At 35.1% G+C, this 27,605-nt stretch overlaps 5 protein-coding genes and 3 non-coding genes across 8 annotated transcripts; 4 read left to right on the top strand and 4 right to left on the bottom strand.

Moving 5' to 3' along the window:
• Nucleotides 1-20: 20 nt before the first annotated feature.
• TRNAF-GAA (transfer RNA phenylalanine (anticodon GAA)) lies at nt 21-93 on the top strand. The gene has a single exon. It is a non-coding gene; the product is annotated as a tRNA-Phe (tRNA).
• Nucleotides 94-1,513: 1,420 nt separating this feature from the next.
• LOC135664791 (NAD(P)H-quinone oxidoreductase subunit K, chloroplastic-like) lies at nt 1,514-1,911 on the bottom strand (the record flags this gene model as incomplete). Its single annotated transcript, XM_065177055.1, has 1 exon — nt 1,514-1,911. A coding segment is annotated over exon 1 (398 nt), but the record flags the coding sequence as incomplete, so codon positions are not given.
• A 303-nt stretch (nt 1,912-2,214) lies between these two features.
• Nucleotides 2,215-7,065, bottom strand: LOC135664793 (ATP synthase subunit beta, chloroplastic). Its single transcript, XM_065177057.1, has one exon. The coding sequence runs from the start codon at nt 7,063-7,065 to the stop codon at nt 5,569-5,571; it is 1,497 nt and encodes a 498-aa protein (XP_065033129.1). The 3' UTR covers nt 2,215-5,568.
• Nucleotides 7,066-7,893: 828 nt separating this feature from the next.
• Nucleotides 7,894-9,436, top strand: LOC135664795 (ribulose bisphosphate carboxylase large chain). The gene has a single exon (XM_065177058.1). It carries the CDS (start codon nt 7,894-7,896, stop codon nt 9,355-9,357), a length of 1,464 nt encoding a protein of 487 aa, XP_065033130.1. The 3' UTR covers nt 9,358-9,436.
• Nucleotides 9,437-10,029: 593 nt separating this feature from the next.
• Nucleotides 10,030-12,065, top strand: LOC135664792 (acetyl-coenzyme A carboxylase carboxyl transferase subunit beta, chloroplastic-like). Its single transcript, XM_065177056.1, has one exon. It carries the CDS (start codon nt 10,099-10,101, stop codon nt 11,920-11,922), a length of 1,824 nt encoding a protein of 607 aa, XP_065033128.1. The 5' UTR covers nt 10,030-10,098; the 3' UTR covers nt 11,923-12,065.
• Nucleotides 12,066-12,525: 460 nt separating this feature from the next.
• LOC135664796 (photosystem II CP47 reaction center protein-like) lies at nt 12,526-27,575 on the top strand. Its single transcript, XM_065177059.1, has 3 exons — nt 12,526-15,588; nt 26,345-26,521; nt 26,650-27,575. The coding sequence occupies exons 1-3, from the start codon at nt 14,955-14,957 to the stop codon at nt 27,429-27,431; spliced, it is 1,593 nt and encodes a 530-aa protein (XP_065033131.1). The 5' UTR covers nt 12,526-14,954; the 3' UTR covers nt 27,432-27,575.
• TRNAW-CCA (transfer RNA tryptophan (anticodon CCA)) lies at nt 19,661-19,734 on the bottom strand. The gene has a single exon. It is a non-coding gene; the product is annotated as a tRNA-Trp (tRNA).
• On the bottom strand, nt 19,899-19,972 carry TRNAP-UGG (transfer RNA proline (anticodon UGG)). The gene has a single exon. It is a non-coding gene; the product is annotated as a tRNA-Pro (tRNA).
• Nucleotides 27,576-27,605: the final 30 nt, after the last annotated feature.

Here is a 27,605-nt window from a genome sequence, read left to right as displayed (position 1 = left end):
AGGATGATGCACGGGAAATGGTCGGGATAGCTCAGTTGGTAGAGCAGAGGACTGAAAATCCTCGTGTCACCAGTTCAAATCTGGTTCCTGACACGTAAATAATGTATCGGATAGATATTCATACAAATTAATCGAGATAGATCGGGCGTTAATAGTCTAGAGCATGATACGTATTTACTCATCTAGATGTTACATATTTACTCATCTATTACATATATTTACTCATCTATTACATATTTACTCATCTAGATATATATATATATATATACCTCCCCTTGGGGGGATTGGTTACATATTTACTCATCTAGATGTATATATATATATACCTCCCCTTGGGGGGATTGGTAAAAAATATATGTATGGATGGTTATGGTAAAGAACAAAGTGAGATTATGCTCCCGTCTCTTTTTTCTTTCTTGTTTCTTCATACTGTGCTTTCTCTCATTCAAAAAGAATATTAAGTCTTCATCTATATTCAAAATAAAAATAAATAAGTAAAAGTAAAAAAAACTTAAAAGTCGAGAGGAGTTAAAAGATAGCAATAGACAGAATGCACTTCAGACACAGTACAAATAAAATCCAATCCCTTTTCATTTCTTCATTTCATATTTTTGACATTTATTCCATTTCTTCACTCTTGCTTACGTTACTTTCCGAGGTCCATCTACATCTAAGTAAGTTATGTGCGCGGTACAAAGTTCATAGTGCAGAACTCTTTTGATTCATCCCATTGTTTCTGCTCATACGAAATGGATATGATCTATTCCAAATTTTGGAATATAAATGAAGTTTTTTTTAGGTTATCCATAATACGAATTAAAGTCCGGTTACTTTCTTTCATCTAGAACGGAACGTAAAAATATTCCTTCACTTGAAAGAAATCTGGAATCGTGTCATAGTCGTATTAAGTAAACATTAATTTCTTATCATTTAATGAGCATCTTGTATTTCATAGAAATTGGGGGTAATATAGTCCTTACGTAGGGGCCAACCTATCCAACTTTCCGGCATCAAAATACGTTTAAGGCGTGGATGATTATCATAAGAGATTCCCAACATATCATAAGATTCGCGTTCTTGAAAATCAGCACTTCTCCAAATCCAGAAAACAGACGGGATTCTAGGATTATTCCTTGGGGCAAATACTTTTATGCATACCTCTTCTGGTTTAGCTATACCATACTGTATTCTCGTAAGATGATACACACTGGCTAAAAATCCGCCTGGTGCTACATCATAGGCACACTGGGAGCGTAAATAATTGTAACCATATACATATGAAATGACAGCAATGGAATCCCAATCCTCGGTTTTTATTTGTAAAGTTTCTATTCCTCGGCAATCAAAGCCCAAAGATCTATGAACTAAATCATGGTTGACTAACCAATCAGATAAACGATCCTGCTGCATCTTCTTGATCTCTCCCACATTTGTATTTGTATGAGTATTTCAATTTACAATGAAATTTTTAAAGATTGACCCTTTCTTTCTTATTCTGCACAAAGAACCTTACCTTGTCTGATTCACTAATTCATGGGGAGATACTGAACTTTTGGATTTGAAAAATGTTTCAGAAGGTATCTCTGAAGTAGATGGTGATTGATAGAGCAATTCTTGATCATAATTTCCAGTATGAGTACTGCGTCTAACACAAAACTTGTGATTGGTAGTAAAACATCGATTTTCCTGTTGAGACACAGTTCTATCTTCAAAGATTTCTCGAGATATTTTCTTACGAAGTTTCGTTATAGCATCTATAACCGCCTCTGGTTTAGGTGGGCAGCCCGGCAAATAGACATCGACAGGAATTAGCTTATCGACTCCACGAACAGTACTATAAGAATCAGTACTGAACATCCCTCCTGTAATAGTACAAGCTCCCATAGCAATGACATATTTTGGTTCAGGCATTTGCTCATATAATCTTACTAAAGAAGGAGCCATTTTCATTGTTACTGTGCCGGCTGTTAAAATTAGGTCTGCTTGTCTAGGACTCGATCTTGGTACCAATCCATAACGATCAAAGTCGAATCGCGAGCCTATTAATGAAGCAAATTCAATGAAACAACAACTGGTACCGTATAGAAGCGGCCATAAACTGGAAAGTCTTGACCAATTCGAAAGATCATTCAATGTAGTTGAAATAACTGAATTGGTAATTGTTTTGTCAACTAAGGGAAACTCAATCAAATTCATAACTGTCTCAATGTAATCTTTTCCTTCATTTTTATTTTGATTGTCTGAATATTCAGTTAAGACCATTCCAATGCTCCTTTTCGCCATGCATAAACTGAACCAACAATTGGGATAAGCACAAAAATTAAAGCTTCGATAAATACAGATACACCCAATACATCGAAACTCATTGCCCATGGATAAAGAAAGACCGTTTCAACATCAAAAACAACAAAAACTAGAGCAAACATGTAATAGCGGATTCGAAATTGTAACCAAGCATCCCCAATGGGTTCTATACCCGATTCATAACTAGAGAGCTTCTCTGGTCCTTCACTAACCGGGGCTAAAACTCCGGAAATTACAAATGCCAAGATAGGAATAACGCTTGATATTATTAGAAATGCCCAGAAAATATCATATTCGTGAAGCAGAAACATAAATGTACTCCTATTAATGTGGAATATGCTGAATTATTCGATTCGAATCGGAATTGTCAATTCATCCATAACTTCTTATCTTAGGCGAAACAAGAATTGATTTTGATCAATCAAACTGCATAGTTTAGAGTTTGTTTGCTGTGGGGCATGTTTTGTTTAAAGATTCATCTAATGGAATCCCACTTACATTTTGGATTTCGATTCTATTTAGATATGGTGTAGACATAGGATGCTCTTACACAAACAAAACTCTCTCACTTTGTCTTGGGTTCTCTATCCTCTAGAAAAAGGTAATAAAATACTAAAATATCCTATGCCTATAACTATTCCTATGCCTATAACTATAATAAATATCAATACCCTATAATATAGTAAAGTAAATATCCTATAATTAAATACTATGAATACTATATTCATTAGAATACTATGTTGATTATATATAATCAACATAATGAAATAATAATAATTTCATTTCCTTTTTTTAAAACTTAAATTTTTCAATAGTCATATGGGGTAAAATGTCTAGGGATTTCTAGCATATTCTATATTATTCGAAGTATTCCTTTTTCATTAAAATCTGGGTATAGGATCATTGCTTCTATTGATTTGATACGAATATGAATACATAATCTAATGCATCGAATGATTTTTTATCTTTTTCTTGTCCTAGATTTCATTTCTATTTTTCTTAATTGATTCAATCCGTTGAATTGAGAGGTGACATATAACAACTTATATCTTTCTATACAAAAAATTGGAAACTTGGAACCTGTACTATCCCACCTCCTCAGAAATAAATAAGAAGAATCGAGTTATTTCATTAGAGTTAGAATGAAAGATTCATTCTATTTCGGACCAATCTCTAATACTAAACAAAGATTACGATTTGGAATGAACCAAAATACTTGTTTGTTTTGTTACGGCAATAACGCTTAATAATATAATGGTAAGACCAAGCAATGGGTTAGATTTCGCTACAAGAAAAAGGTTTTACAGCAAACCTATACTAGACAATGAAACATAGCAAAGAGTGGAGTAGTATAATCGACGGAATCATAAATGATTTACATAACATTTTCAAATAGAAAGAATCACACATTATCGAATGATTCGACGGACCAAATCAAATCCACAAACCCACTCAACTCATAGAATATAGAAGAAGAAACGTTAATATATTTAGGCCCAATTCGTTATCTCTCCATTATCTCTGAATCAATCAATAAGGTTGCTCTTGTTCTGCCAAAAAACGATTAGTGATTAGTTAGGGGGATTCTCCAAATACAAGACAAGACCCAAGACCAAGAAAAGAATAGGTCCTAGACCCATGTGACTTAGGATTAGACTTGGTTGGTCCCATAGAAATGAAAACCATACTAAACTATATACTAAACACTAAACTATATACTAAACAAAAATATAATATATTAGGATTAGGGCTATACGGACTCGAACCGTAGACCTTCTCGGTAAAACAGATCAAACTGATTATTATCGAAATGATTCGAACTGTTTCAAAGACCCAACATGCATTTTGTTGCATTGGGCTCTTTCATCAACTGATGTAAAGATCAGTTAGTCCACCATATTTTTTCTTTAGAGGAAGATAATGAGATGGTTCCATGTGCTCTGATTTATTATTTGTATTCTGATCTAGGAGCAATACCAAAGTGTTTCAAAGAAGGGTTATCTTGACTTAGGTCTGCCTTCGGCCTAGATCAACCTAAGTTAAATGGAATCTCTATCGCTCCGCTGCAACAGTCGAATATGAGACTTCATACACCTTAAAGTTCATAGGACGAAAAGAGGTTATTTTGAGGCCCTTATACTCATTATGCCTAGCATTGAATGGGCTGGGTATTTACCTTATCAACTATCAAATCAATGGCGGGTTCTATTTGATTTGGCAACTGAATTCGCGCCTGAATCGGACCGAACCAAATATTTGTCAGGCTATTGTTCTCTTGTTCCCTCGAACCTATGGAGTAAGACATCGATTTCTCAATACGATCAATTATGTTCATTGCATAATAGGCTCCTTTGAAAAGCATTGGCGCGCGTGTAAACGAGGTGCTCTACCAACTGAGCTATAGCCCTTGTCATAGACATCTTAACATATAGATAATTTCTTGTCAAGATGGATATTCCATAATCCACATCATAGCTCTCTGATCTATTTATTTTATTTACGCTTAACAGAACAGATTTATTTACGCTTAACAGAACAGATTAGTATTGCTTAGAAATAATATTCCACCTATAATCCCCGAAGTGATGGGTTCTTTTTGTGGTGATAAATGACCTACTTAACTCAGTGGTTAGAGTATTGCTTTCATACGGCGGGAGTCATTGGTTCAAATCCAATAGTAGGTAGAACTTATTAGATACCGGAGTCGATGAAATGATATCTAATAAGTTTTTCTACCCCATCTTCTTTTTTTGTTTTATCAGATTAGACTTGATTGTGTTCAATTGGCAGAATCAACATGTGGTGTATAATAAAGAACTTTTTAAAAACTTCTCTTTATTATTTTGATGTATTGACTTGACTAGTAGGAAATAACATTGACAGCCTCTACTCGTGTCCTAGCTCGTCTGAGAGCTAGATTCGCTTCAATTGCTTGTCTCTTACCCTCAGCTCTACTCAAGTTAGCTTCAGCTATTTCAAGAGCTTGTTGAGCTTCTTGCGGATCAATGTCAGTACTTATTTCCGCATCATTTCCTAAAATGGTGATTTCATTATTACCTATTCTAGCGAAACCACCCATCAGAGCCACCGTTAACCATTGGTCGTTGTTGAGGCGTATTCTCAAAAGACCTATATCTACAGCCGTGGCAATAGGGGCGTGGTTTGGTAATACGCCAATTTGGCCACTATTAGTAGATAAAATTATTTCTTTCACTTCTGAGTCCCAAATAATTCGATTAGGAGTCAGTACACAAAGATTTAAGGTCATTTCTTCAATTTGCTCTCCTCTTCTAAGTTCATAGCTTTCGCGGTAGCTTCATCGATGTTACCTACTAAATAAAAGGCCTGCTCGGGAAGACTGTCTAATTCTCCGGAAAGGATCAGTTGAAACCCCCTAATTGTTTCTGCAAGACCAACATATTTTCCTGGAGAACCAGTAAATACTTCTGCCACGAAGAAGGGTTGTGATAAGAAACGCTCGATTTTTCGTGCTCTTGCTACAGTTAAACGATCTTCTTCGGATAATTCGTCCAACCCAAGAATAGCTATAATGTCCTGAAGTTCTTTGTAACGTTGTGAAGTTTGCTTAACTCTTTGCGCAGTTTCATAATGTTCCTCGCCAACGATCCGAGGTTGTAACATAGTTGACGTTGAATCTAAAGGATCCACTGCTGGATAAATACCTTTGGCAGCTAATCCTCTCGATAATACGGTAGTAGCATCTAAATGTGCAAATGTCGTGGCAGGAGCAGGGTCGGTCAAATCGTCCGCAGGTACATAAACGGCTTGGATCGAAGTTATAGATCCCTCTTTGGTAGAAGTAATTCTTTCTTGCAAAGAACCCATTTCTGTACTAAGGGTAGGTTGATAACCCACTGCAGAAGGCATTCTCCCCAATAAGGCGGATACTTCTGATCCTGCTTGGACGAAACGAAAGATATTGTCGATGAATAGAAGTACGTCTTGTTCATTAACATCCCGGAAATATTCCGCCATAGTTAGGGCAGTCAAACCAACTCTCATACGAGCTCCCGGCGGTTCATTCATTTGACCGTAGACTAGAGCTACTTTTGATTCTGCAATATTTTTTTCATTAATTACTCCGGATTCTTTCATTTCCATGTAAAGATCATTTCCTTCACGAGTACGTTCGCCTACTCCGCCAAATACAGATACGCCTCCATGAGCTTTGGCAATGTTGTTGATCAATTCCATGATGAGTACTGTTTTACCTACTCCAGCTCCTCCAAATAGTCCGATTTTTCCTCCACGGCGATAAGGAGCTAAAAGATCCACTACTTTAATTCCTGTTTCAAAGATTGATAATTTCGTCTCTAACTGTATAAAGGCAGGTGCAGGTCTATGAATAGGAGATGTTGTGCTAGTATCTACAGGACCTAAATTATCAACAGGCTCCCCAAGAACGTTGAAAATTCGTCCGAGGGTAGCTCCACCGACTGGAACGCTTAGAGGAGCTCCCGTGTCAATCACTTCCATTCCTCTCATCAGTCCATCTGTAGCACTCATAGCTACAGCTCTAACTCGATTATTTCCTAATAATTGTTGTACCTCACAAGTCACATTAATTTGCTGACCAATAGTATCTCGACCCTTAACTACCAAAGCGTTATAAATATTAGGCATCTTGCCCGGAGGAAAAACAACATCCAGTACTGGGCCAATAATTTGAGCGATACGCCCTAGGTTTTGTTCTTCAAGTGTGGAAACCGCAGGACTAGAAGGGGTAGGATTGATTCTCATAATTATAATTAAAGTAAAGTATGTCGAAAGTTTTTTTGAATAGTGCCATGCCAAGTCGAAAATAAATGTCCGATAGCAAGTTGATCGGTTAATTCAATAAGAAATAAATGGGAGTTAGCACTTGATTTAGTTGGTACCACCCAACCGAATACGATTCAATCGTTTACTCATTCAATTACTCATTCAATGAGTCAATTTTCAAGTTCAGCCAATCCTTCTTTTTTTCAAAAGAAATATTAAGTACATGAAATCACGAGTAAGTCTCTTTCATTTCTCTATCATTATAGAAAAACCATCCGTATTAGATTCTATTATCTATAGAATTCGAACCCGAACTCCATTTATGATTCATTATTTCGATCTAATTGGCCATTGTTCTTTTTTTTTTTTGAATAGATATTGGATTTCCGCCTATCTATTCTTTATACCCTTTTAGGATGAATTATGCCTATTTTCACATCTAGGATTTACATATACAACATATATCACTGTCAAGAGTGAATTTTTCTTAGTATTTGGATTCAAAATAAGAAGGAGATCCATTTGATTTTATTGTAAACTTGCAAAACAAACATTGGGTTTGGGTTGCGCCATATATATCAAAGAGTATACAATAATGATGTATTTGGAGTATACAATAATGATGTATTTGATGAATCAAATACATGGTCTAATAATGAACCATTTCATTTTAACATAACATTGAAATTAGTTGATAATATTAGTTGAATATTTTTTTTCTTTTTTTTTATTTTTATTTTTGTCAAAGGTTTCATTCATGCATAATCTATATCGAGTAGACCTTGTCGTTGTGAGAATTCTTAATTCATGAGTTGTAGGGAGGGACTTATGTCACCACAAACAGAGACTAAAGCAAGTGTTGGATTTAAAGCTGGTGTTAAAGATTACAAATTGAATTATTATACTCCTGACTACGAAGTCAAAGATACTGATATCTTGGCAGCATTCCGAGTAACTCCTCAACCTGGAGTTCCGCCCGAAGAAGCAGGGGCTGCGGTAGCTGCCGAATCTTCTACTGGTACATGGACAACTGTGTGGACTGATGGACTTACCAGTCTTGATCGTTACAAAGGGCGATGCTACCACATCGAGGCCGTTGTTGGGGAGGAAAATCAATATATTGCTTATGTAGCTTATCCTTTAGACCTTTTTGAAGAAGGTTCTGTTACTAACATGTTTACTTCCATTGTGGGTAATGTATTTGGTTTCAAAGCCTTACGAGCTCTACGTCTGGAGGATCTGCGAATTCCCACTTCTTATTCCAAAACTTTCCAAGGCCCGCCTCACGGCATTCAGGTTGAAAGAGATAAGTTGAACAAGTATGGTCGTCCCCTATTGGGATGCACTATTAAACCAAAATTGGGATTATCTGCAAAAAACTACGGTAGAGCGGTTTATGAATGTCTACGTGGTGGACTTGATTTTACCAAAGATGATGAAAACGTAAACTCACAACCATTTATGCGTTGGAGAGATCGTTTCTTATTTTGCACCGAAGCACTTTTTAAAGCGCAGGCCGAAACAGGTGAAATCAAAGGACATTACTTGAATGCTACTGCGGGTACATGTGAAGAAATGATGAAAAGGGCCATATGTGCCAGAGAATTAGGAGTTCCTATCGTAATGCATGACTACTTAACTGGTGGATTCACTGCAAATACTAGCTTGGCTCATTATTGCCGTGACAACGGCCTACTTCTTCACATCCATCGCGCAATGCATGCAGTTATTGATAGACAGAAAAATCATGGTATGCATTTCCGTGTACTAGCTAAAGCATTACGTATGTCTGGTGGAGATCATATTCACGCCGGTACAGTAGTAGGTAAACTGGAAGGGGAACGTGAGATGACTTTAGGTTTCGTTGATTTATTACGTGATGATTATATCGAAAAAGACCGAAGTCGCGGTATTTTCTTCACTCAAGATTGGGTCTCTATGCCAGGTGTTCTGCCCGTGGCTTCAGGGGGTATTCATGTTTGGCATATGCCTGCTCTGACCGAAATCTTTGGGGATGATTCCGTACTACAGTTTGGCGGAGGAACTTTAGGACACCCTTGGGGAAATGCACCTGGTGCAGTAGCTAATAGGGTGGCTTTAGAGGCGTGTGTACAAGCTCGTAATGAGGGACGTGATCTTGCTCGTGAAGGTAATGAAATTATCCGTGAAGCTAGCAAATGGAGCCCTGAACTAGCCGCTGCTTGTGAAGTATGGAAAGAGATCAAATTCGAATTCGAACCAGTAGATAAGCTAGATAAAGAGAAAAAGTAAGTGTGCATAATTCAGTAATTCCTGTTTGTTCTCCTAATTGATTGCAATTAAAGTCGGCCCAATCTTTTCCTAAAAAAAAGATTGGGCCGATTGCCGAATAAAAAAAAAAAGAATGAGCATTCTATACTATGTATTTGCATATATCTTTTATATGTACAGATGTACAGATCTTACCTATATATATACAAGATAAGATCGAAGACTAAACAACTCAATACTTCTATTGTTTGTTGTTGGATCCATAGGATTGGATTAATTATGGATCCTTGGGATTGGTGGACTTTTTTATATCTCCTAGTTTCAGGCCATAGATCAAGCCAAGGGAAAGGCTCCTTTACCCATCCTATATATTGTCTTTTTCGTTCCATGTTAAAATAGAAACTTAATTATTTGATTATACGAGAACAAATTCTTTATTCTTTATTTATAGAAATAAACAACTATCTCTATTTTCGATGAGAATTTGTACATCACATGGAAGAAAGCTGTGTCTTTCTATTTTAAAATTTATAAAAAGATTCTATCAATATATATTGAAGTGATACCTCGGCTTCCCACAAAGGAGAATCATTTCTTTCAATACTTACTCGTTCTTTCAATACTTACTCGTTATTAATTAACAATCCTAATGATTAGGATTAGATTCGTATGCTTAATTCTGATAAGAAATCAAATAGTGAAAGTAAAATGATTATCCATCGAATGTATTGTATTTCATCAAATAGGGGGTAGAAAGACTCTATGGGAAAATGGTGGTTCCGTTCGATGTTGTCTAACGAGAAGTTAGAACATAGGTGTGGGCTAAGTAAATCTAGGTGTGGGCTAAGTAAATCAATGGATAGTCTTGATGGTATTGGACATACCAGTAGAAGTGAACAACCTATTCTAAACGATACGAAGAACGATACGAAGAAAAAGATTCCTAGTTGGAATCATAGTGGTAATTATAGTTTCACTAATGTTGATTCTTTATTTGAAATCAAGGATATTTGGAGTTTGATCTCTGATGACACTTTTTTAGTTAGGGATAGTAATGGTGACAGTTACTCTGTATATTTTGATATTGAAAATCAGATTTTTGAGGTTGACAATGATAGTTCTTTTCTGAGTGAACTAGAAAAAAAACTTTCTAGTTATTTGAGTAGGGGGTCTAAGAAAAAGAATCACTACTATTATCATTACATGTATGATACTCAATCTGGTTGGAATAATCACATTAATAGTTGCATTGATAGTTATCTTCGTTTTGAAGTCAGTATTAATAGTTCTATTTCGGGTAGTACCAACAATTACAGTGACAGTTACTTTTATAACTTCATTTGTACTGAAAATAGAAATAGTAGTGAGAGCGGTAGGTCTAGTAAAAGAACTAGAAAAAATTTCAATGATTTCCATGAAGAGGTGGAATCCGATTTCCATGAAGAAGTAGAATTCCACGAAGAAGTAGAATCCGACTTCCATGAAGAAGTAGAATCCGATTTCCATGAAGAAGTAGAATTCCACGAAGAAGTAGAATCCAATGATTTCAATGAAGAAGTAGAATCTGATTTCAATGAAGAAGTGGAATCCGATTTCAATGAAGAAGTGGAATCCGATTTCAATGAAGAAGTGGAATCCGATTTCAATGAAGAAGTGGAATCCGATTTCAATGAAGAAGTAGAATTCCATGAAGAAGTAGAATTCCATGAAGAAGTAGAATCCGACTTCCATGAAGAAGTAGAATCCAATGATTTCAATATAAATCAAAAATACAAACATTTATGGGTTCAATGCGAAAATTGTTATGGATTAAATTATAAAAAATTTTTTAAGTCAAAAATGAATATTTGTGAACAGTGTGGATATCATTTGAAAATGAGTAGTTCAGATAGAATTGAACTTTCGATTGATCCCGGAACTTGGGATCCTCTGGATAAAGATATGATATCTATAGACCCCATTGATTTTCGTTCAAAAGAGGAACCTTATGGAGATCGTATCGATTCTTATCAAAGAAGGACAGGTTTAGCTGATGCTATTCAAACAGGCATAGGTCAAATAAATGGTATTCCCGTAGCAATTGGCGTTATGGATTTTCAGTTTATGGGAGGTAGTATGGGATCCGTAGTAGGCGAGAAAATTACTCGTTTGATCGAGTATGCTACTAATCGATCTCTACCTGTCATTATTGTGTGTGCTTCTGGAGGAGCACGCATGCAAGAAGGAAGTTTGAGCTTGATGCAAATGGCTAAAATATCTTCTGCTTCATCTAATTATCAATCAGATAAAAAGTTATTCTATGTATCAATTCTTACATCTCCTACAACTGGTGGAGTAACAGCCAGTTTTGGTATGTTGGGGGATATCATTATTGCTGAACCTAACGCCTACATTGCATTTGCGGGTAAAAGAGTAATTGAACAAACATTAAAAAAGGTAATACCTGAAGGTTCACAAGTGTCTGAGTATTTATTCCATAAAGGTTTATTCGACCCAATAGTACCACGTAATCTTTTAAAAGGTGTTCTGGGTGAGTTATTTCAGCTCCACGGTTTCTTTCCCTTGAATCCAAGTTCAAAAATGTAAAGTATAGCACTAGATTCAGTTATTTTATTTGTAGCGAACAAGTATTTAATTCGTCGTAATCAGGTGTTTTCTTTGGTGACATAAGTTCTCCTTGTAATAAGAGACAGAGGTTTCGGATAATTTTTATTTTATATTTTATTATATTTTATTTATTATATTTTAGAATATAGAATATATAGTTTTAGAATATAGAATATATAGTTTCTATCTAGTCATTTTCTATCTAATCATATAGAATTATAGTTGATATTACTTATTACTTATAAATAAATATTATAAATAAATAATATTTATTATAATTTTTTATAATATATTTATAATATAATAATGGCTTGATATAATATAATAATGGCTTGATATTACTTATAATAGATATATCATAAGTAATAGATATATCATAAGAAGATATCTTTCTAATAGATAGAAATATTAAAACAGATAGAAATATTAAATTGACGGCACCTATTCTATGACAGATCCCAACTTACCCTCTATTTTTGTGCCTTTAGTGGGCCTAGTATTTCCGGCAATTGCAATGGTTTCCTTATTTCTTCATGTCCAAAAAAATAAGATTGTCTAGACCCAATGGGACCGAATCTTATCAATTTATTTCAACACTGGATGATAATACAGATATTTATCTCGTGTAATATGGTATGATATGTGGCTCTTTCCGAACACACAAATGAAAGAATCGTTATGCGGATATATGATATCTGCATAAATGCATGTATATGTGAATATAGCTGGTTCAAAATGGATTAGTGAATATTTTAAATAGAAAGTCAATGTATCTAACCAATTACTCTCCTAATGTTTCACATCAGAATAGTGCTAGTTGATGAAAGTTACTTCGGGATCAAGAAAGGTAAAGTCAAATTTATTTGGGTTATTCGCTCAATTCCAATCGAATGCACTGGATCTAGTATAGTATGAATTGGCGATCAGAACATATATGGATAGAACTTATAACGGGGTCTCGAAAAACGAGTAATTTTTGCTGGGCCTGTATCCTTTTTTTAGGTTCACTAGGATTCTTAGTGGTTGGAACTTCCAGTTATCTTGGTAGGAATTTGATACCCGTATTTACATCTCAGCAAATCATTTTTTTTCCACAAGGGATCGTGATGTCTTTCTACGGGATCGCGGGTCTATTCATTAGCTCGTATTTGTGGTGCACAATTTCGTGGAATGTAGGTAGCGGTTATGACCGATTCGATAGAAAAGAAGGAATAGTGTGTATTTTTCGCTGGGGATTTCCTGGAATAAATCGTCGCATCTTCCTTCGCTTCTTTATGAGAGATATCCAATCAATCAGAATAGAGGTTAAAGAGGGTCTTTATACTCGTCGTGTCCTTTATATGGAAATCAGAGGCCAAGGAGCCATTCCCTTGACTCGTACTGATGAGAATTTTACTCCACGAGAAATTGAACAAAAAGCTGCCGAATTGGCCTATTTCTTGCGCGTACCAATTGAAGTATTTTGAAACGAACTGAAGTGAAGAATAAAATGAAGAATAAATATTTTCTCAAGATGGGGGAAGGAACTTGCTAATTCCTCTTTTAATACAACTGAAGTTTCTTCATTCTTTTATACTAGAAAAAGGTCTAATCTAACTAACGAATCTAATCTAATAAGTATAGATATAAATTCATCAAACCTATCCGAACATGTATTTCGTAATACAGAATTCATCTTTTTAGGCCCAAGATTTGGAATTGATACCCTTTTCTGGTTAGACGGTGAAACATTTCGAAAGAATTAATTGATCCAGGGGGAGTTTTTTCGTCTCGAAACTCGATTCGTTACTTCAAGTGGGTTTTCGAGTATTCATCGAAAGGAACAAATGAAAATAAAATTGGTTCAAATTTGCCCAATTGAGATATCTGGAATAATATTTATTTCTTTTTTTCTCATTTTCATCCGAAAAGAACTCTTATTCTATGTCTATATTCCTTCTAAATCAAAAAAAAAATAAAATTATTACACAATAATAGGAAAGGAATAGACCCATAGGTCAATACCTTGTTATACAACTCGTGCTTCAAAGAAATATCAGATCAGATAGAGTCAACGAATGAAGCAGGTTCATTAACAATTCAATTCACAGAAAAAAAAAAATGAAAAAAAAGAAAGCATCGGCCTCCCTCCCATATCTCGCATCTATAGTATTTTTGCCCTGGTGGGTCTCTTTCTCATTTAATAAATGTCTGGAACCTTGGGTTACTAATTGGTGGAATACCAGGCAATCCGAAAATTTTTTGAATCATATTCAAGAGAAAAACGTTCTGGAAAGATTCATAGAATTAGAAGAACTATTCCTATTGGACGAAATGATAAAGGAGTACCCGGAAACGCATATACAAAAACTTCATATAGAAATACACAAGGAAACAATACAATTAGTCAAAGCACACAATGAATATGATCTCCATATCATTTTGCATTTCTCGACAAATATAATCTGTTTCGCTATTCTAAGTGGTTATTTTATTCTGAGTAATGAAGAACTCGTCATTCTTAATTCTTGGGTTCAGGAATTCCTCTATAACTTAAGTGACACAATAAAAGCTTTTTCTATTCTTTTAGTTACTGATTTATGGATCGGATTTCACTCGACCCATGGTTGGGAACTAATGATTGGTTCGGTCTACAACGATTTTGGATTGGATCATAACGATCAAATTATATCTGGTCTTGTTTCCACTTTTCCAGTTATTCTAGATACAATTGTGAAATATTGGATCTTCCTTTTTTTAAATCGTGTATCTCCTTCGCTTGTAGTAATTTATCATTCAATGAATGAATAAAGAACTCATTTGATCTTATTATATCAATCAAATCAGAATCTTTCTTCGTGTATAAAGAAAGTATTTTCAATTTGACTTAATTCTTTATACTTTTATCTGTTCAAGGTATTCGTCCTATATTCCAGTACAATTATTCCAGTACAATGACAGACTCGTGTATAGGGAACTATACTAGCTACCTATCTAATTTATTGTAGAAATTCGGGGATCAATGATTGGACATGCAAAATAAAAATACTTTTTCTTGGGTAAAGGAAGAGATGACTCGATCCATTTCTGTATCGATCATGATATATGTAATAACTCGGGCATCTATTTCAAATGCATATCCCATTTTTGCGCAGCAGGGTTATGAAAACCCGCGAGAAGCAACGGGACGAATTGTATGTGCCAATTGCCATTTAGCTAATAAACCCGTGGATATTGAAGTTCCGCAAGCTGTGCTTCCTGATACTGTATTTGAAGCAGTTGTTCGAATCCCTTATGATAAGCAACTGAAACAAGTTCTTGCTAATGGTAAAAAGGGGACTTTGAATGTGGGGGCTGTTCTCATTTTACCCGACGGATTCGAATTAGCCCCCCTTGATCGTATTTCTCCTGAGTTGAAAGAAAAGATAGGAAATCTGTCTTTTCAGAGTTATCGTCCCAACAAAAGAAATATTATTGTGATAGGTCCTGTTCCCGGTCAGAAATATAGTGAAATCGTCTTTCCCATTCTTTCCCCCGACCCTGCTACGAAGAAAGACGTTCACTTCTTAAAATATCCCATATACGTAGGTGGGAACAGAGGAAGGGGTCAGATTTATCCTGATGGTAGCAAAAGTAACAATACAGTCTATAATGCTACATCAGCAGGTATAGTAAGCAGAATAGTACGTAAAGAAAAAGGGGGATATGAAATAACCATAGTTGATGCATCGGATGGACATCAAGTGGTTGATATTATACCTCCAGGACCAGAACTTCTTGTTTCAGAGGGTGAATCCATCAAGCTTGATCAACCATTAACAAGCAATCCCAATGTGGGAGGCTTTGGTCAGGGAGATGCAGAAATAGTGCTTCAAGACCCATTACGGGTCCAAGGTCTTTTGTTCTTCTTGGCATCTGTTATTTTGGCACAAGTTTTTTTGGTTCTTAAAAAGAAACAGTTTGAAAAGGTTCAATTGTACGAAATGAATTTCTAGGTGCAGAGATTCCTTAACATCAAGTTGGTAAAAAGCGCCGAATTTTTTTTGATCCATACAATTATGTATGATCAAAAAATCTGTAAACCTTTTTGGTTGCTTTGTTTATACTTTTTTTTCGTTTTGCGGGATGTCTGGAATTCATTACTTGTATCCTATTCTTAGTAATAGACAATAGACATACAAAGAAAGAGAATACAGAGCAAGGATGGGAAAAATGAAAGAAAGAAATCCTTTTAGGAGGGATTACTAGTCTTACGAGTCTTCTATTCGACACAAGAAAAGGGCGGAAAATCCTTTTTCTTGTGTCGTCTTATATCGAAATAATAATGATTTTTTCTCCTGTTCGTCAAAGATTACCATTCCTTCTTTTCCGGGTCCACCAGAACTCTTTTGGTTAGATTCATAGGAAGTTGTGGACAAACAAAAAGAGAGAAAGGATTAGGGGAATAATTGATTGAGCAAATAGAACTTCTTCAATTAACTTAAACTTTTAACTTAGAGAAATTATTCAAGAGAAATTATTCAAACAAATTATATTATAGAGTTTTATAGAGTAAGTTCTATAGAGTAAGTTCTATTAGTAGTTTAGTATAGAAATTATTTGCAGGATGTCTCATGCGTAGAAATCTATATAATATTGTATTATTCAGAAAATCCATTGATTACTCTTTTCTTGTTTCTTCATAAGAGTTAATATTATGGAGGAAAGGAAGAACAGAGACTATGAATCAATCAATAGATTCAATTCTTCAAAAACATTATTAAGAAACAAAAGAATAGAGTGGTTTGAAACATCAGAGCAAAGGATCCGTTTTGTCATTTCATTTCTACGAATATAATATTTTGATTATGTTGACTGGCCAATTTGTATGTTATGGAATAGATCATAATCTTCCTATAAGAGTAAGAAAAGAACTCAACGGGACCTTATCGCTCTAATTAGACAAAGGAGGGTAAGGTCCCGTTGAGTTCTTTTCTTACTCTTTCATGTCTACAATCCGGTTTATCCGATTACTAGAGAGATGAACCCAACCCAGAATATGAACCGTAAAAGAAAACACCTATTAAACCGATCACAGGAATACCAGTTACAGTACCAACCAGCCAAAGAGGAATCCTTCCAGTAGTATCGGCCATTTCCCCTACTTTCCTCCACATTTTCTCAAATGGTCGTGCTAGAGACAAAAACAGTCATGGATAATTATGAGGATGGTATCTTTCCGAATGGGATAAGAGAATTCCTACTATTCTCTTTCTTTCTTTCAATTGAAGAAATAATTGGAAAATAAAACAGCAAGTACAAAAATGAGTAATAAACCCCAGTATAGACTGGTACGATTCAATTCAACATTTTGTTCATTCGGGTTTGATTGTGTCATAGCTCTATAATTCAAATTAGGTTTATCGTTGGATGAACTGCATTGCTGATATTGACCCCAAAAAAGAAACGGTAGGTACAGCTAGTCCGTGAACAGCCAACCATCGCACTGTAAAAATTGGATAGGTTCGATCTATGGTCATTGGGGGCCTCCTAAAAGGATTTACTAAATTCATCAAGTTGTTCCAAAGAATCAAAACGGCCGGTTATCAATGGAATACCTTGTCGGCTCTCTGTGAAATACTCGTTTGGCCGAGGACTTCCAAACACGTCGTAAGCTAAACCCGTACTGACGAATAACCAACCCGCAATGAATAGGGAAGGTATAGTAATGCTATGAATGACCCAGTATCGAATACTGGTAATAATATCAGCAAAAGAACGTTCTCCCGTGCTTCCAGACATTCTGAGCTCCACAAATTTTTGTACATTCAAAAAAGGGAATCGATTCCTTGAAAGATGGGATCAGTAAATGGAAAACTACTGATATTGCATCTTTGTGAGATCGTCAATTTTGTACCAAAGGTTTATTTCAAGTATACCGAATCAGTATAGCTATCCTTCCTCTGGCACAGCAACGCAGTCTCGATCGGTACCGAAATGCTACATAATTCTTTTCTTCTTTTTTTGTTCCTTGTCTATGCATAACTCTATGTTATTCAATAGATCAATAGAAAATTACTCAAATTCCTTATAAGATTTCCATTATTGGATTCATAATAGAAAGTAAAGATCTTGGAAAAGCGTGAATCGATGGTTTCTAATAATTTATGAAGCATATTATAATATTCACACAATTCAATTATATGTATGCGAAATCTATAATAAACCCATTTTTTGGTTAAAAGTTTTTTTGTTCAAATCTTTTTATTTCAAGTAATTGGTTGGTCGTATAATACAATAAATATACTGTAATACAAAATACAATAGTATATACTATATTAGTGAAAGAAACAGAACATGAAAGAAACAGAACCCAGTTGGAACAATCCATATTCGTGATGCAACCGTTATTGTATTAGATCCAAAACAAAGGTTCTTTCTTGACCAAACTAGAAGTATGGAACTCCATGATATGGAAAGACAGAATATAGAATCTAAAAGGATAATGGAAGTTGTTCGTCTTTGAATCGAGTTGGACCTGAAAAAAAAGAATAAAAATATAAAAATGAAAAATAGAGTAAAGGTTTTATTTTTTTCGATAGATCGTGGGACACCTTTTTCTTTTCATTCGAAATATTATGTTATGGGCAATTAAGCAACCTATTACTGTACTGAGTCCAATGAGTTAAAATAAATAAAAGGTAAATAGTATCAGGCCGTTCGTTCCAAAAAGGATTAGATCCTATTGAAATAGAAAGGAAATGATTAAAATGGAATTTTCAAATCCAATTCTTTTATTCCAAAATTACTTAAATTACTTATATTTTATTTAATATTTTATTTAATATTTAAGTATAAGTCCATAAGTAATTTAAGTTTTGAATGAAGTTACACGGCACAGTTCTTAATTACTATTACTTTTACTTATACTTTATATTTTACTTACTTTTACTATTACTTTATTCAACTCACAAATACTTTATTCAACTCACAAATTCCACAATGAATCTGTTGATTCCGAATCATAGGATCGGTCAATGTCACAGCAGATGAATCGAATTTTTCTACCTATGTCACTCTTAGTTAGTCTTATCTATAATGACTGATGAATCCAGAATTTTCAATTGGAACTAAACTAATTCTGTCAATTGATTTTTTCTTGCCGTCGTATTTTGTAAAAATTGAAACTTAGGTAAGTGTTTTATCAACATATGTAGCAAAAGAACATATCTAATTTAGCTCTTTCATGCTTACTATAACTAGTTATTTCGGTTTTCTACTGGCTGCTTTAACTATAACCTCAGCTCTATTCATTGGTTTGAACAAGATACGACTTATTTGAAATGAATTGAATGAAAAATTGATAAAAACGAATATTTCTCTGAGATTCCGGGTATTCTATGGTTCTTTCTCACATCAATTGCCAATTCTTGGTCATTGAGATTCACGGATAATTCAGATTAATATTTAGGGATAGATCTTACCTTTCTTTTTATCCCCTTAAACAAACCGAAATGATTGAAGTTTTTCTATTTGGAATCGTCTTAGGTCTAATTCCTATTACTTTAGCAGGATTATTCGTAACCGCATATTTACAATATAGACGTGGTGATCAGTTGGACCTTTGATTGAGTAATATTTCTTTCTTTTTTTGATTGACCTCCTGCAGGAAGGAGGTCAAATTCAAGTTACAATTCAACTTTTTGTTTTGTTAAATTATTAATTATTTTATTGTGATTCGACATCAAATAAACCGAATCACGCTCTGTAGGATTTGAACCTACGACATCGGGTTTTGGAGACCCGCGTTCTACCGAACTGAACTAAGAGCGCTTTCTTATCCTTATGACAGGAGATACGACTGTACTGTAAAGAAAAGTAATTTTTCTACCCCCAATACGTCTTGCATACATATAGTATGCAAGACCGGAAGATTATGTCCAATTTTAATCGATCTCAATGAATCCCTCGTTACTGCCCATGGGAGAAGTAATAGGTAGGGATGACAGGATTTGAACCCGTGACATTTTGTACCCAAAACAAACGCGCTACCAAGCTGCGCTACATCCCTTTTCAAAATTGTTGTACAGTTTCATTGTACAAAATCCCTGTCTTGTTTTCCATATCGTCATTTTCTCCTCCATCTATATACAATTTTCTTGTCATTTCTTCTTTTTGGTTTCATATAATAAAAGAATTATATACATCTGAAACCTAACGTATAAAAAAGTTAATATTTATCAGTAATGCTCAGGAACAAGGGATTAGATTTTTTTTCTTTTACAAAAAAAGAAAAAAATCTATTGCTTCATTGTACATATCTATTTTAGTTAGGAATCCTGTTTAGTTAGGAATTCCGTGTAAAAAAATACAAATGATCTTGAACTACAGCATCTGACCATATATGTATTACAATCCATAATAGAAGGAGGATTTTCAATGCGAGATATAAAAACATATCTCTCCGTGGCACCTGTGCTAAGTACTCTATGGTTTGGGTCTTTAGCAGGCCTATTGATAGAAATTAATCGGTTATTTCCGGATGCCTTGTCATTCCCCTTTTTTTAATTCTAGTTATTGATTGATATGCGAAGAAATGAAGAAAATTAGAGATACAATTCCACGTGACTAAAATTTCGAATTTCGCCCCTATTTTTTCAGTTCTTTAGGATAGGAAGGAAAAGAAAAAAGTGTATTGAACCTCAGCAAAAATGTGGTAGATCGAAGATCGAATTTTGGAGAACAGAAATGAAAATGTGGATCCAGTCTACGGCGAGTTCCACGAAATCATAGCATAGAAAGAAGATATTTAACTTAAATAATAAATAAAATAAATATTAATAAAATATTGAGATTTAGGATAGGAACAATTGAGAGTTAGAAAGAAATTGTATTATTTAATTATTACTCCATTAAATTATTACTTTATTATTCTAGTAAAATTGTTACTCCATTAATATAATATTAATTATCATTATATAATGAAATGATAATTGCAACGAAATACTTAGAAATTCCATTTCTAGTTAGTAACTTCTATCGATTTTTTTTGTTCTTTTCTTCTTCTTCAGCTCGGATCGAAAATAGAAGAGTTAAGCCGATCCAAAATTCAAAGGAGGTTCATGGCCAAGGGTAAAGATGTCAGAGTCATAGTTATTTTGGAATGTACCAGTTGTGCCCGAAATGATGTCAATAAAGAATCGCCAGGTATTTCTAGATATATTACTCAAAAGAATCGACACAATACGCCTGGTCGATTAGAATTGAGAAAATTTTGTCGCTATTGTAACAAGCATACGATTCATGGAGAAATAAAGAAATAGATCGAACAGAACGCGTGTGCGCTCTCGCCAAGGAAGAGGAAGAACTTAACATATATTTAGAAGAACTTAACATATATTTAACATACTTAACATATATTTAACATATATAATATACATAATGTATAATATACATAATGTATAAGATATATAATATACATAATGTATACAAATCAAAGCCTATTTTGGTCGGATCTGAACTGAAGTGAATAAAGAAATAGAATTTTAGAAATAAGGAATAAACCATGGATAAATCCAAGCAATCTTTTCGTAAATCCAAGCGATCTTTTCGTAGGCGTTTGCCCCCAATTGGATCGGGGGATCGAATCGATTATAGAAACATGAGTTTAATTAGTCGATTTATTAGTGAACAAGGAAAAATATTATCTAGGCGGGTGAATAGATTGACTTTGAAACAACAACGATTAATTACTATTGCTATAAAGCAAGCCCGTATTTTATCTTTGTTACCTTTTCTTAATAATGAGAAACAATTTGAGAGAGCCGAGTCGATCCCCAGAACTACTGGTCCTAGAACCAAAAATAAATAGACATACTCTTCAATTGACTCAAAACTCCAATTGTAACTCAAGCTCAGATTGATGTTTTGTTCGAAAAGGCCTAGAATCTAGAGCGGGTTCCTGTGTTATAAGAAACAAAAAATGGAGACAATTTTTTTTATTGAAACATATTCGTTCATTCCTATTACTATCTTAATTTCTTTTTATTCTATTTTCCGGAGTTCCTTCTCCGGGGAATTCTGTTTCAATCATTCCTGTACTGTATATTACTTTAGAATCTACTTTATTTGATGATCTTGTTGGAAATCATGTAAAGACAATTCTTATTTGATATAGCTATTTGTGCAGGTATTTTACGATTAAGAAGCAATTGCTTCTTGTACAGATTGTGTATTAATCTACTATAACTATACAATACCTTATTATCACGAGTTACTGCATTTATCCGAGTGATCCACAAACGACGAAAATCCCTCTTTTGCCTGCCTCTATCTCGATGAGAGGAAGCCAAAGCTCTCATTTTCTGTTGAGTAATCGTTCGAGTAAGTCTTGAATGAGCTCCTCTAGAGGTTGATGCAAATAAACGAATTTTTGTTCGACGTCTCCGAGCTGTATATCCCCGTCTAACTCTGGTCATTGAATCAAATTAAACCTTAATGAATAACTAATTGATTTCGATTCTTTCAGTCATCCTTTTCCCCTCTCACGGTCGATTAATAACAAAACGGATTATTCCGATATATAAAATATAAATTCCAATGGCTTTTGCTACTATAACCTTCCTGACCACAATTTTTTATTCCGTCCAGGCATTTCACCTGCAAATAAGAAATTATAATGATACTCAAAAAAAATAGTGGGTTCCATCGTTTCTATGGTTACTTCTTAAACGGTGAGGTCCTCTCTATACACCGGAGCCTCTTCTTTCATTTAACCAAATGGTATTGTGAACTTGTATAGTTCACACTCTTTGGCTCTACCCATCAATTATAGAGTAATAACTCTTTTCACACTAAGAGTTATCTATACAGTGACGGCATTTAATTAGGAAAGTTGGCTAGGTAGCTGACCCTCTTAGTCCGCTCTTTTAACAATAGGCGCATAATCTTTTTGCTTCTTATAATACTATTTCCTCCGCTTAATGGATAACTATTTGCTACCAATGGGGAATTGCTTTTCATCTCAAATCTAGGTGATTGGATTTGCACCAATGGAAACCATAAATTCCATACACAATATAGGTATATGATAGATCTTTTCCATTTACCCTATTCATTGGTACCGGTCATTGACACTGGAAAAATTGTCTCATTTGTTCGAACTCATGATCTGAACGAGTCGCACATACACCCTAGTACATGTTCCTCGACGCTGAGGACATCCTCTAAGAGCGGGAGATTTCGTAACATTTCTTATCGGCTGTCTTGCGTTTCTAATAAGTTGTTTAATAGTTGGCATGTCGTATATATATATATGTATATATAGAATTAGAATGGAATGGGTTGGTTTAGATCGATCTTAACCTGATGATTGGATTGATGATTATGAATTTTTTCTATTCAATACCAAATCACAGAAAATTCGAATTATGGTTTGAAATGGATTTACACGAAATCCCCGGTATTTTCATTTTCGACCGCTACGAGATCAACAATGCCATGAGCTTGGGCTTCTGTTGCTGACATAAAAACATCCCTTTCCATGTCTTCGGATACAACCCATAAAGGCTTGCCCGTTCTTTGTACATAAACCTTTGTGAGGGTTTCACGAAGTTTCAGTAGTTCTTCCATTTCCAGGACAAATTCCCCTGTTCGTGATTCATAAAAAGAACTAGCAGGTTGATGAATCATGACCCTAAATATATTGATATTGATATAACATCATGAACGGTTCCTCTATCTCGTATGATTGGGCTAATGTAAGGGATAAAAAAAAAATAACAAGAAGAAATTGAACAACCGTACAGGCATCTTCTGTGCGTTGCATACGGCTCCGCAATGGAATTTACTTTTTTCTTCTCTTCTATTCTATCTAAGAAAGAAAGAGAATCCATCTGATTCAGATCGTTGAATGATCCATTTACCACCCTTCCTTTCGTAGGAGTCAAAAATACTATGATGGTTCTGTTGCTTTATATATTTATCTCGTCTGTGATTTAGCAATCCCAAAGTGCCTTTCTGATACGATCAAATAAGGAAAACTGATCTTTTTTTTTTTCATTTTCGTACTCTTCCATAACATAAATATCAGAAAGAAACTTCTGGTGTGGAAGAAAAATGGTTTGTGACGCTGAAATGTACCCCCGACACATAAAATCAACAAATCGGAAATAACCTTTGTTTCATACTACTATCTCGATACAAAATCTCATGTTATGAAAAAACAATAATGGTTTGTTCATATCGAACTCGAAGTGCCATGCTATTATTACTTATTATTCATATTCAATATGGCGAAGGCATAGTCTTTCTTTTTTTTTTCAAATAAAAACTCATTGGCGCCAAGCGTGAGGGAATGCTAGACGTTTGGTAATTTCTCCTCCGATCAGAATGAAAGATCCCATAGAAGCGGCTAACCCCATGCATATTGTATGCACATCGGGTGGCACAAATTGCATAGTATCATAAATAGCTATTCCTGATACTACCCATCCGCCGGGAGAGTTTATAAACAAAAAAAGATCCCTAGTATTATCTTCTATACTGAGATATACCATGAGACCAACAATTTGATTTGAGATCTCGCTATTAACCTCTTGACCTAAAAAAAGTAATCTTTCTCGATGAAGTCGGTTGATTAGGACAAAATTGGTTCCTTTAGGAACTGTACGTGCACCTTTGGATGCATACGGTTCAAAAAAATTGCGAAAAAAGAATCAATGTGTCGATTCCAGTTCTATTTTTTTTTTTTTTTTTTCTGTAATAGGTTTTTGTTTTTCTAATAAAGCTTCCATTTTTAAAAAGACATGAGATGAGTTTTGGCTTCCTTACCTATAAAAAAAGAATTTACTGAACTTATTGAAATTGAACAAATCTCTCTCATTGATGTATTGTTTCATCGACATTCAAATCACGATGTAATTTTCTTGTTTCTGAATGGGCCTTTTCAATTCTTTTAGGTTCATGTTCTACTCCGGGAAAAGATCTGTCCGAATTCCATTTGCACATATAGGGCAAATGGTCTCAGTACCACTTCTTTTTGTTACGACTTTTTTTTTTCAATTCGTTTCATGCCTTTCCCCAATCATTCGATGTACTCATCATACTATTCCGTTGGTTATTGGTTGGACGTTTGAAATCACTCCTATAATAAGGATAAGAATCGTTTATGATACAAGCGGTAATCATACATTACATGGATTACCAATTTGGTATTTTCTGAACGGAGCCTGGATACTTTATTACTTTATTTTATCTGGATACTTTATTACTTTATTTTATTTTTATTTTTCCAAGTCAACCATAAATTCTCCTAATTGATCCTCAAAATAAATAAATTGATCTAATTGCACTTCACGCTCCGAATGATTGATGGTTCACTCAATACAATATTTCTTAGGCGAAACAGAGGATATTTCGATCGAGGGAGAGAACGGGTAAATTCCATATAACCCAATATGTCTGACAAGTCGCACTATAAGTCAACCCAAACTGCATCTTCCTCTCCAGGACTCCGAAAAGGTACTTTTGGAACACCAACGGGCATTAAATTAAAGAAAAAATTGAGTACTATACTTCACTTTAATGTGGAAACATAACAATGGCTTTATCGTCTTCATCCCTTTTTCTGTTTATTGTATTTTATACATAGATTTTTATACATAAATTGGAAGGTTTATTTTATAGAGTAAGACAGAATGAATAAAGAAAAATTTTAACTAACGGATCAATCGTTGGAGTAATAAACAAGTATCTATGCATTCGTTTCCCGAAAGTAGAACTAATCCTCCCATTGCGTATTGGTACTTATCGGGTATAGAATAGATCTGCTTCTCTTTGTTCTTACGAACAGAATTGTTCCATTATTTTCAATGGAACGGAATAAAAATTAACCCTTTCTCATACGGAATCTACTGAAAAGGTTAGATACATAGTATAGTCTTTTCCAATGCGATAAAATAAAGTGACATAGTGTCTATTTTTCTTTGATAAAGGGGTATTTCCATGGGTTTGCCTTGGTATCGTGTTCATACTGTCGTATTGAATGATCCCGGTCGATTGCTTTCTGTCCATATAATGCATACAGCCCTAGTTGCTGGTTGGGCCGGTTCGATGGCTTTATACGAATTAGCGGTTTTTGATCCCTCTGACCCCGCTCTTGATCCAATGTGGAGACAAGGTATGTTCGTTATACCCTTCATGACTCGTTTAGGAATAACCAATTCGTGGGGTGGTTGGAGTATTTCAGGAGGAACTGTAACGAATCCCGGTATTTGGAGTTATGAAGGTGTGGCAGGGGCACATATTGTGTTTTCTGGCTTGTGCTTCTTGGCAGCTATCTGGCATTGGGTGTATTGGGACCTAGAAATATTCTGTGATGAACGTACGGGCAAACCATCTTTGGATTTGCCTAAGATCTTTGGAATTCATTTATTTCTCTCAGGGTTGGCTTGCTTTGGCTTTGGCGCATTTCATGTAACAGGTTTGTATGGTCCTGGAATATGGGTGTCCGATCCTTATGGACTAACTGGAAAAGTACAACCCGTAAGTCCAGCGTGGGGCGCAGAAGGCTTTGATCCTTTTGTTCCCGGAGGAATAGCCTCTCATCATATTGCAGCGGGTACATTGGGCATATTAGCAGGCTTATTCCATCTTAGTGTCCGTCCGCCTCAACGTCTATACAAGGATTACGTATGGGCAATATTGAAACTGTACTTTCCAGTAGTATCGCTGCTGTTTTTTTTGCAGCTTTCGTTGTTGCTGGAACTATGTGGTATGGTTCAGCAACTACCCCAATCGAATTATTTGGTCCCACTCGTTATCAGTGGGATCAGGGATACTTTCAGCAAGAAATATATCGAAGAGTTAGCGCCGGACTAGCCCAAAATCTGAGTTTATCGGAAGCTTGGTCTAAAATTCCCGAAAAATTAGCTTTTTATGATTACATTGGTAATAATCCAGCAAAAGGGGGATTATTCAGAGCAGGGTCAATGGACAACGGGGATGGAATAGCTGTTGGGTGGTTAGGACACCCCGTCTTTAGAGATAAAGAAGGGCGCGAGCTTTTTGTACGTCGTATGCCTACCTTTTTTGAAACATTTCCGGTAGTTTTGGTAGATGGAGACGGAATTGTTAGAGCCGATGTTCCTTTTAGAAGGGCAGAATCAAAGTATAGTGTTGAACAAGTAGGTGTAACTGTTGAGTTCTATGGTGGCGAACTCAATGGAGTCAGTTATAGTGATCCTGCGACTGTAAAAAAATATGCTAGACGTGCCCAATTAGGTGAAATTTTTGAATTAGATCGGGCTACTTTGAAATCTGATGGCGTTTTTCGTAGCAGTCCAAGGGGTTGGTTCACTTTTGGCCATGCTACGTTTGCTTTGCTCTTCTTTTTCGGACACATTTGGCATGGCGCTAGAACCTTGTTCAGAGATGTTTTTGCTGGCATTGATCCAGATTTGGATGCTCAAGTGGAATTTGGAGCATTCCAAAAACTTGGGGATCCAACTACAAAGAGACAAGTAGTCTGATACAACATTGCTCTGGTATCTTTCGCCTCTTTTTTTGATTTGACATAGGGTTAGGGTACTGAAGAAATCTTGACTTGAATCACCATCTTTTCTTTGACTCTTTCCTTTTCTTTATATGGTAAATGATGCCAAATGAATAGGTGTGGAAGCTATAATTGTAAACCACGATCGAAT

This window comes from Musa acuminata, unplaced genomic scaffold (assembly GCF_036884655.1).
Source record: "Musa acuminata AAA Group cultivar baxijiao unplaced genomic scaffold, Cavendish_Baxijiao_AAA HiC_scaffold_890, whole genome shotgun sequence".
NCBI classification, from domain to species: domain Eukaryota; kingdom Viridiplantae; phylum Streptophyta; class Magnoliopsida; order Zingiberales; family Musaceae; genus Musa; species Musa acuminata.
Note: the sequence above shows the minus strand (reverse complement) of the source record. Positions and strands in the feature narration are given on the sequence as shown.